The sequence below is a fragment of the Salarias fasciatus genome, chromosome 18 (genome assembly GCF_902148845.1).
Source record: "Salarias fasciatus chromosome 18, fSalaFa1.1, whole genome shotgun sequence".
NCBI classification, from domain to species: Eukaryota; Metazoa; Chordata; class Actinopteri; order Blenniiformes; family Blenniidae; genus Salarias; species Salarias fasciatus.
In genome coordinates, this window is record NC_043762.1 from 19,377,636 (window position 1) to 19,387,982 (window position 10,347).

Below are 10,347 nucleotides of genomic sequence, written 5' to 3' on the forward strand. Positions count from 1 at the left end.
TTATAAGAAGCGTTTGGTCGACTCTTCTCAACCTTTCAGTGATTCTCTGAAAATGTTTGTACCATTGTGATATTTTTCTACGTACATTTTTGTCAGTATTTGGTTTGAAACATTACATGATGTATCCAGCTTTCTGTTCCTCTCAGATCTGTAACGCTCTTCTCTCTTGCCTTTTTCGGTAAGAAAACTCAGTCAGGTCTCTTCTTCCCCTTTCAGGGGACAAGTGTGTGTCCGTGTGTGTCAAGAGGCATCTCGTCTGTGCTTCCTTACGGCTTTCCTTTTGTGTATCACCTCACTCATAATCACGTCGCTCATCTTGTTTTTAGGTTAACGCCAAAGCTCTCAAACACTTGAGTTTTAGTCACTGTGCTTTTTTTTTTTTTTTCTTCTCTCTATTCACTTTCTTTTTTAACACTTGTTGGTTCCTGTTGGCTTTCTTTGTGTTGGCAGTGTGTTGTCATCCTGAGAGTCAGTTTTTTTTTCCCCCCCCACTTAATAAAAGGTGTCATTGGAACAGTTTTGTCATGTCTTTTTATTTGGTGACATCTGATATGCTACATGAAATAAAGCCAAAGATCATCACTTTAAACTGATGTGGCTGAGGTTTCCATTGTCACCGTGTTGCTGAAGTCACTTGTATGAGGACTTTTTTTTTTTTGAAGGCAAACTGTCAAGTTTTTTTCTATCCGGACATGCCTCAATAAAGCACATTTTATGGAGGAATGTTGTCTTGTCAGCTGATTAATAGCTGTGTCGTATAAACGAAATAAAGATCTGTTTACCTGATTTTCCGTGCAAGCGGGGCTTCAGACGACTACATGCACAGGCTGCAGAACTGAGAAATGTAATGATCATCTTCAGGAAAACTAGCTATACAGCATTTTTTTTTTCTTTCAAGTCTAATTGTTCTCTTTATGTTACACTATCCCAATTGGGAGCAATATTCAATCCTTTGATCTGCAGTTAAACCACATTTGATTGCAAAACAAATTGCAATCATGCAATTTTCCAGAACAATTTGCTAATAAATTTCAAACTCGGCTCCCGTATTGCTCAGCAGCAAGCAGAGAGCTTCTGCAACTATCAGTTCTGCTGGGTGTGTCCACCCAAAGTTCACAGATAATTATCTCGGTCTCCTGAGAGACAGAAAGCCAAGCAGCATTTCTTCTGGCCTTATTCCTGCGGGATGAGGTTCATCATCATTAAGCTGTTTTTAACTTCATACGCTGCAGACTGATGGTGCTGCTGGCTTCTTTTATCCTCACAAAACCGGTGAAAAGTTAAGAAATCAGTAATTAAAAAGCTGGTAATAAATTGGATACAATTTAACTGCAACGTTCAATGAAAGGAAGCAAGACTGCTTATGTTGAACATGTTTAGTGTCTTGATTTTTGACAAAAAAAAGTTATGTTACATGCAAAATAATTGTACTTGATCAAAAAGTCTTTAAAAAGCACAGTTTTTGTATCGGCTCACATGTTTCTTAAATGCATGAAGTGGTCATTTTGATTTTAAACAGACAATACATTGAACTGACCGAACATTGGGGACAGGATGTCCAAAAAAAAAAAAAAAAAATTCAATGCCTTTGCAAACTCAATAGTTCACCATCAGTGCAACAGATAAGAACGTCTAAAATTTGTGCGATAATTCCTGTATTGTGATTCATTAAAAAGTCTAAAAGTTTTCCTTTTTTCATGCAGTTACCCACTCCCAGTACATCCAAACGCACGCCGCGTCAGGGGACAGTCAAAACTAACATCCGCCGCGATGTGGGCTTCATCTCCCTGCTACAGCGCATCCTCCAACTACTGGAATTAAGCCAATAAGTTAATCATGAAGTAAAACTAAACTACAGAAAACAATAAAACATGATTGAGTAATAAAAATAAAAAAAGGTAAAGTTTCTCGTGTCCTGCAGAGATTTGGTGCGGTGTTATTCAGCGTCCAGGACCATGACGTGCACAAAGAGTCCGGCTGAGGGGATGAGGTCTCCGTTCTTATTGAGCAGAGGCACGTGTCTGTATCCTGCATGGAAGCACAAAGTGGGAGCAGTGATCAGGAAATATGAGGAGGTCCTTGTGCAGCATGTAAATGGGCTTCTTTTAACTCCAGCACATCGGGAATGGAGCCTCTCTCCGTTTTTACAAGCGTGACAACAAACTACTGTCAGTGGGTTTACAGTGAGGAGGGGGGGGGGCTCACCCATTTGTAGGCTCGTGAGGGGAAGTGTGTACTGTCCGATGAACTCGTTGCCCGACGTGGAGTCGTAGTCCTTGACGACGAAGCGGAGCAGAGCGAGGTCTGGCACGTACACGTCGAACTGAAAGTTCTCATTCCACTCCGGGTTGAAACCTGAAACACGAGATTACGTAATCGCGTGACAAATCTGAGCCATTTCATGTTTCGGCAAACAATTTAAAAAAAAAACTGAAGTAAAAACAAACATTTAACAAATGAAACTACACCTGCAGAGCATAAATATACAGCACTAAAAACATGAGATACCGTTGTTCTCGATAGCATTGGTCTCTTTCTCTGCGACATCAGCCTGGACGCCATAGATTTCCACTTTAACCAGCGGATCCACGATGGAGGATTTCTTCTTGTTGACTTTGGGGAGCTGCTGGCCAGATATGACCTGGAGGCAAGTAGAGACGCACCACGGCGTGAAGCGGGCGCTCGGGAATGCTGCAGTGTGAGTATTCCACTGCGAGAATCTCACCATGACGTGCAGCGTTTTGGGCTTCAGCCAGTCACCCCGGGTCAGGGTGATGGGGTCGAACTCTGAGGACAGGTCCCTCATGTAGGCCGGTTTCAGGACGTAGCCGCTCTTCCCGTTGACCAGAAACCTGCCCTGGTTCACATCCATCTCCGAGCAGCTGGTCTGGAAGTTCAGGGCGACTGAAAATGGGGGAGAAAAAAAAAAAAAAAAAAAAAAAGACCACCATCATCTCTTGATCTTTCCAGATTCAAGCGTATCTTTTGACGGTCGTACGTACCGATTTGGCAGCCGGCGTTCCACAGCGGTACCGGGTTATAGTTGGAAGAGTCGGCCCTGGATCCCGCTGGATAGATGCGGCTCAGCTTCTCCACGTTATGGAGGATGTAGGCGTTTGCTGCAGGGGGCACAGTGAGAGACCTTCACCGACACTGAACAGGCTCTCTTTTTCAATGCTTTGCCGTTATTGGCGAGTTAAATGTCGGCATCAAGTACAGCAGCGGCCGCCTCACCCGACTCCTCGGCCAGCCCCATGGCTTTATGCTCCTTGAAGGACGACATCTCGTAGAAACCCAGGTTTTTCCTGGCGTCCTCGAAGCCGTGGAAGTGGACGCTCTTGCAGTAGATCACCATGTCGGACAGATCTTTGGCCATTTTCAGCTTTTTCTTTAAAAAAAAAACCAAACAATTTGTGTGTGTTTACAGTAGGCTGATTTAATGGAAACTGGTGATGGCAGACCGCCATCCCTTTGAGCCTGTGTGCATTACACTGCAGCACTCTTCCTTGAATCCACGCCTACCTTGCTCTTCTTCTGCTGCTCTTCATCCTCATCATTCGACTCTTCCTCCTCAGTCACATCTGTATCTTCAGCAGCTGCAGTATCTTGCACGAAGCTGGCCTCCAGTTTGTTTAGTCTCTTCCCTTTGATCAGAAACTTCCCCTTTAGCTCCTGTAACGAAAAAAAACAAAAAAAAACATGAGCAAGCATTCACTACGTGACGGTTTCCCAACAACCCGTGGCTGTTCTTGACCTCAACGAGGACACAACCGAGTGAACAACAACCTCGGGAGATGGGAAGTTTGAGGGCATGCCTTCACCCAGGGGAGAGGTGATAAGCGCACTCCCCAGGATGGAGTTCATATGATGAGCCATGACGGTCTGCTGCTCCACACTGCAGTGGTTCTCCAGGGAGAGGATAACCGGGTAATCAGACGTCTGGGGAAAACAGAAAATCCCCCCCCAACCACCCCACATACAGACAAACACACACACACACACACAGAAATTAGAGAATGTTAGTGTTTTAGGATACACTGATAATAAACTAATTAACATCATAATGCTAAAAGCACCTTGAAGGCATATTCCTTGATGGCTTGAATTGCGTCTCTGAAGAGGATCTTGGACGTGAGTGTGTGGCCGTGGTAGATCACCGGCTCGTCATCCGAGCCGTCCCAGCAGTCCAGCTCCACGCAGCGGCAGCCCTTCAGCAGGGCCCTAGGGGTCGCAGCAGACGGGAGCCAACGAACATCAACACACACACACACACACACACGCTTCCTGACAGCTCTGGGTGAATCTACAGGGAGAAACCGCTACAATTCCCAATATCTTTTATATAAATATGGGATTATGCAACGATCGATCTCATATGTCACAAATGAATTCTGAGAGACGACCTGAACGCCGTTACCTGACGTAAGCCTCTGTGCTGCTGGGCCCTTTGAGCTGATCCTCCATGAGGTAGGTGTTGTGCGAGGAGGAGATGAAATAGTGGTTGAGGGGCTGGCTCATGTCTTGGTACACTTCCTTGTGTTTGGGATTTAAAACCATGGTGTCTGCGTTGTGCAGGTACATGAGGAAACCGTCTTTGGACAGCAGCTGCTTCCCCTTGGCTGAAACGACAGAGACGAATTCAGTATTATTAGAATATTCAATATTTCAGCATGAGGGTCTATTACAAAAAACATCATTGCTGTGGTCATTTTCTCACTCAGTGCGGCTAAATTTTGGGAACAGTCGACAAGGCAATTAATGGAAATTAATTTAAAAAAAGAGCAGAGTTGAAATCCTCTGCACTGTCACATTCAACACTCAGCATCTGAAATAAAAGTCATCTCTAGCTCGATACTGACCACCTTCATCTGGCTCAAACTTCCTGATGATATTGTGTGCGTCGGCAAGAGTGACTTCTTCTCTTTGCTCCTTCATCAGGAAGTCCAGCAGGTTTTGGGGGCTCATATAGCCGGTGGTTTTAGCATACGCTCCATAGATCACATCGATTTCCTCGCGGTGGGTCAACAGGTCGTAAAAATGCTCGATCTCCTCTCCGGACAGTAAGCCAGTGTTGGATTTGTCACATTTCTGTGATTAGAATACGAAGAATCAGCTCACATCTGAACATATGACATGCTTGTGTTGGATCAGTGGGATCACCGATGCCTTCAACTTAAAACAATGACTAAATGTTCTCCATTTACACTGAACTCAAGAAAGAGGCAGTGTGTGCAATTCCAAGAATGCTGACAGTCCAACTAGGAAACCATACTATCCGACTAAAACCCAGCTGAGAAACTGGAACTGAGACTTTCAAGTTATCAAAAAAGAGGCTTTGTTCAGTTTCATATTTTCCAACAAATGAGACGCCCACAGAGACTCAAATGGCACATTCCAACGTTTCCCATGCAGCCAATGTGTGTTCGCATTTCATTATTAGCTAATCGAAGTTGAACTGATCTGTGATTTAAAATTTGAAGATAAATTCAAAATCACAGCATTTGGTTAAAAAGTTGTACGACCACAGTTTTATAATCACAGCTCCGTCAGCCTGCTTCGACAATTCGTAGTAGAATTTAGTGAATCTAAAGGTTAAATCCATAAACTTTTGCAGTTTCTGAAGACGTGTGTGATACCTGGGAAGCATACAGAAGCCGAGGGCCTCACCTTGAAAAGCATTTCGGCGTAATCGTCATCCACTTCAATGTTTATCAGACGCAGGAAGCGTTTGACCTCGGACTCGCTCAGCTTGTCGTCGTCGTTCTTGTCTGCTTTCCTCAGGCAGCTGTAGATCCAGCTGTGGACGAGGTCATGTAAGGACCAGAAACGCTGAAACGGGTTGTGACTATCACCACGTCTGTGTTTGCAGGTAAAAGCACTCAGGACGAGGGGGGTCTTTTGTCCTGTCGGTCAAATGAAAAGGATACTGCTCCGTCTTCTGCTGGTGACTGAGGTTGCTGATGTTGAACATCACTTTCTGCAGGCTGCTGACCCACTGCTTGGCCTCCTCCTCTGAGCTGGCGATCAGGTCCAGGGTCTTGCGTTGACTTTTGAACATGATGGAGAAGCAGCGGCCCTCCACATTCTCCTCCGTGTTCTTCTTCAAGCCCTCTGACTGGCGTCCGTGTCGCACCACCGAGATGTCGTCCAGCAAGACTGAAGACAGGTTTTTATGCGTTTTGGTTGTTTTGTTTTAAACAAAAGCTCCTTGCATGTGCATAATGTTTGCACAGTCTGCCTAAAAAGGCTGCTTGTTTGTACTTTTGGGATCTTCAGGCATCACAGACCTGCCAACTTGGTAAACATTAGCCTTCTGTGTCACATTACCCTGCTCCTACTGAAGCCTGCACCAAAACACAGGATGCACTTTAAAGAGTTACACGTTGCTGCGCATTGTGTTCTCAATTAAGATACCATCACAGCACAGCTATCCGCCCGGGACTAAGGCAGAGCCCTACGGAAGCAAATCGAGGCAAAATATAACACCGACTTAAACCATCATAATAAATAATAAAAAATATACATCGTTAACAAACACACCCAAAACACATAGAAACCATATCAGGAGCGATCCGGTTGTGTTTAATAACACCACTGACTTTCAAACAGGATCCATGTTTTACAGCTCTGTGATCAGCGCTCCTCTTTTTATAATTCATGAAGGGTAAACATATCTGACCTTTGAAAAGATAGAGGAAGGTGTGTCAGTAGGTGAGACATTAAAAAAAAAAAATCCAGACTCAACATGAGGGACAGACCAGGAGTGGAACAAGATGTGCGAGATTTGAACAGAAAAGAGTGTGTGAGTGGTTTTCCCGTCTCACATTCAGGTGAAGTGGTGGGGCAGCACTCACAGGTCTGCTTCTTCCTGAAGGTCCTCTTTGATTCGCGCCACATGGTCTTGCAGTCGTCCTGAAGTTTAAAGTAGCGAGTCTTTTTCCAGGACTGCGAGCGGACCTTCAGGAGGTCTCCTCCCTGCAGGAGGAACTGGAGGTCCTGATCACCCTCCATGCCTGGGAAACATTGAGACAGAGGAAGAGAGAAGGGGGGGAAAAAATTGAGATTGCAAAACTGCTGAGTGTATGCTTTAAATCAAGTCAAAGCAATCCCCTTAGAACATGCAGAAGAAACAAAAATCAATGCAAAGATAAGGAAGCATTCACTGTCCGTCAGCGCAGCCTACCCAGGAGACTTGCGTTCACTTGTGTCACCTTCTGGCTCCTGACATGTTGGAGTAATTCCTGAGATCTGCTCAGTTCAGGCTCCCTCTTAATGCAGGACATGGTGATCCGTGCCGAAACGCCACCAGGCTGTTTGCACGAGCCGGGAGGGTGTGTCCCGTCTAGCTCCTATCAAAGTTCACTTCTCATGTCTGCCGGGACTCACGGAGGTCAGCTGACTCCGAAAAACACCCACCAGTGCGGAAGAGGAAGGGGATCGACGCGTCTCTGTGCACGTGCGTGCGTGTGAACGCGTCTCAGAAACACCCACACCGTCAACAATGGGCTTCAGAAATCATAGCCAGAGGCAAAAGAAACCATTTTAGGAGTTTGTACTTATTGCTTTAAGTTTTTAAAGCTTGCAAGCAACATAATAACTTTATATTTACAATATGCGCAGGAAAAGCTAAAAAAATAGTAATAATAATAAAATAGATTTTTAGGACACACTGTCGTTTGTTCTCACTCTACATGCTTATTAGACCACTTTTAGTGTGTAATCGTCGTTTATTCTTTTATCAAGTTGTCCCTTTAAGTTTCCCCTTTCTGTTAAAAGTGCATCCTCCCCGTGTTTATTGTTAAAGTTTATCCACGGGGGGAAAATCAGCTGCCCTAGCTCGGTTTGCGGCTGAAGGCGCAGGGGCGCCCTCCAGTGGTGAAACTGCATCATTGTAGACGGCTGAGATTTAGCTCGACCTGGATTTACACTTAAAAAAAAAAAAAAAAAGCTTCTAACAGCAAATCAACAAGCAATGACGAGAAAACAGAAGTGTGAGCGTTTTCACGCCTCCCAATTCCTGATTCTGTGGTACAGAAGCAGTTTGTTCTGGTCTGACATACCAGCCAGAAGCTGCGTGCAGTGTGTGTTTGGCAACTTGCAGCAAGGTGAAGCTGGTGGAGATGAACGGGGACCACACCTTTTGGCAAGACTGCAGTCTAAACTTAAAAATGCACACAGGTGGTTGTGTCTGAGCCATTCCCTCTTTTTTAATTCTTGACAAAAATCCTTGACAATTTCTTATGAAACCTTTATTCCCAGAGTTTAAATATCGGAAATAAAAAATGGGCATGAAAGGAAATTTTATTTGCAGCAATGTAATCGGAATTTACATGCGGTCGTTGGAGATGGAGCAACAGAGAAATACGAAAACAGCTCGAATTGTGAGACTACTGATAGAAAATTTGTCCTACCGTCCACTTTCTTTTCGAGTCCATTCGTTTCCATTTTTCCTCGCGGTCGGCTTCTTGGTTTTACTTTCTGTAAAGCTTCATGCAAAGTCGCTTCTTCTTTCCATGTACGCGGCGAAGAAATGAAATAAACAAACAAAGACCGTGAAATATAGTGGCAGTTTGACTGGAGAAGGTCGCTGCGATCGGCCGACGTGGTGCTGCAGGTGGTTTCTGTTGGCTGAATGGTGTCAGCTCTCCTGCAGGCTTCAGCACCGGTTTGACAACTCTGCCATTCAACCCTGCTGCTGCTGTCACAGCTCGATTGGTTACACCTTTTCACCCGGGACCCGGGTTTTTTTTTTTTTTTTTTTTTTTTTTTGTGCCAGCATGCACTGAATTGGTTAGGACTGGCCTTGAACTCAGAATGTGCTCTAATTGGTAGCCACCGTCTGCACACCTGCAAGATTCACGTCTTTAAAAAAAAAAAAAAAAAAAAAAAAAAAAAATCCTGTTGTCTGTCCACAAGACTCCTAAGCCCTCCCAGAACTTCACATCCAATCCTGCACCAAGAGCAAACTTTGCATGTGAGTACACAGGGAGGGAACTTGCACTTGAGAAACATGAGCCTGAAAACACTGAACAGTGTGGGAACTTTTTGAGAGTGTTGGGGAATTGTATTGTCATTGTGATATGTAGCTTTTATATCATTTAAAAACAAAATGACAGGATAAAACGGTTCTCATGTTTCGCAGTGAGTTGAATGGGACAGATGAAGTTTGTACCCTCCTTTTCATGTGCAGCTTAGCCTTGTCAGGATAATAGCAGTGCAATCAGCAGCGAGTTGGGACTCGCGTGGCTCTCAGCACTTCCCTTTCAGACCTGGCTTATCCTCAGCGCACTGTCAGCATCATGAATGAGCTCAGGCAGGACCGCTTCCGGGCCAGGGCCAACCACCTCAACATCCACTGGAAAACAGTGCAGCGCTGTCTTTGACTTTGAATCATGATCTTCCTCGCATCCTTTTGAACCAAAATTTTTAAGTTTCCCTAAATGCACCAAAACAGACAAAGCATCAGTGTTGCTTTGGCTAGACTTGCACTTAATGGTGCAAAATCATTTGCACTCTGTGCCAAGTATTGTGGATGAAACGAGAAAAAAGAAAAAAAAGTGCTTTGAATTAAAAACTGTAGGATGGCGTAAGCCTTGCTTGGTAAAGTCTGTGCCTTTCCTAAGTGTTTGTGGCTGTAAAACAAGCAAGAACAAGCCCTGCTGTTTCCTCACATACCACTGATGCCATCCATAGTTTCAATGCTTTTCCCCAAAACATTGTCCAGTCTCAGGCTGCTGTTTCACTGTCAGATCTTGATTATGCAATTCCTGGGGTTATCAAAGGATATAGAAGGAATTCAAGGAAGGAAAAAAATGAAGGAAGAAAGAAATGAGGAAAGGCTGGTTAATGTTTTACTTCCAGCAACCTTTTTCAAGCTATGTGTCATCTCTGTTTATTTTTTGCTCAAGATGAGCAGGAGAATTGTCAAAAAACAAGACAAAATCTGCCAATAACCACTGGATAATTGGACTGTATTAACCCAAACACGACTTTATTTTTATATAGACTTAACTCTTCCAGAAAACATTGAATTTTCTTTTTCTGCATTGCAGGGCAAAGTTTATACTTACTTATCATTTACCAAAAGGGTGTGAACAGGTTGTCACCCAAGCTGTTCTTCAGGCAACAGTAAATCAAATTATTTGGCAATGGCAACAAAGAAGGAAAGCATTGCCCATGTTAAAAGAAGCAAATAATAATAATGATTAAATTGTAACCTACAAAAGAAATGAAAAACATTGCAAATTGATTAATCTTGCTAGCTAGTTCTGTCTAAGTCAGGTGGTTAAAACTTGCAGAGTTGAGGAAAATGCATTATCTAAATACTAAATTGTTTGTTATTTACTA

General features: G+C 43.9%; 1 protein-coding gene across 4 annotated transcripts; it reads right to left on the reverse strand.

Annotated features, from left to right (window-relative positions):
- Positions 1-177: 177 nt before the first annotated feature.
- LOC115404877 (1-phosphatidylinositol 4,5-bisphosphate phosphodiesterase delta-1-like) lies at positions 178-8,719 on the reverse strand. Of its 4 annotated transcripts, none has more exons than XM_030114219.1 (15): positions 8,412-8,719; positions 6,825-7,013; positions 5,928-6,156; positions 5,668-5,797; positions 4,860-5,088; positions 4,418-4,619; positions 4,077-4,221; positions 3,787-3,939; positions 3,523-3,672; positions 3,235-3,388; positions 3,003-3,119; positions 2,726-2,904; positions 2,509-2,641; positions 2,206-2,355; positions 178-2,028 (listed from the first exon to the last, which is right to left on the reverse strand). In XM_030114219.1, the coding sequence occupies exons 1-15, from the start codon at positions 8,443-8,445 to the stop codon at positions 1,937-1,939; spliced, it is 2,286 nt and encodes a 761-aa protein (XP_029970079.1). In that variant the 5' UTR covers positions 8,446-8,719; the 3' UTR covers positions 178-1,936. The 4 variants fall into 4 exon arrangements, with proteins under 4 accessions (XP_029970079.1, XP_029970080.1, XP_029970078.1 ...); XM_030114220.1 differs by having other exon boundaries at positions 6,855-7,013; positions 8,412-8,718; XM_030114218.1 differs by lacking the exon at positions 8,412-8,719 and adding an exon at positions 7,184-7,303 and having other exon boundaries at positions 6,855-7,013.
- Positions 8,720-10,347: the final 1,628 nt, after the last annotated feature.

Bases quoted from the DNA above. Each gene is read 5' to 3' on its own strand.
- LOC115404877 (XM_030114216.1), bottom strand. From the start codon at position 7,283: ATGTCCTGCATTAAGAGGGAGCCTGAACTGAGCAGATCTCAGGAATTA. The intron at 7,014-7,183 runs GTAGGCTGCGCT...AATGTTTCCCAG, and splicing joins AGTGAACGCAAGTCTCCTGG to GCATGGAGGGTGATCAGGAC. The intron at 2,356-2,508 runs GTATCTCATGTT...CTCGTGTTTCAG, and splicing joins CAATGCTATCGAGAACAACG to GTTTCAACCCGGAGTGGAAT.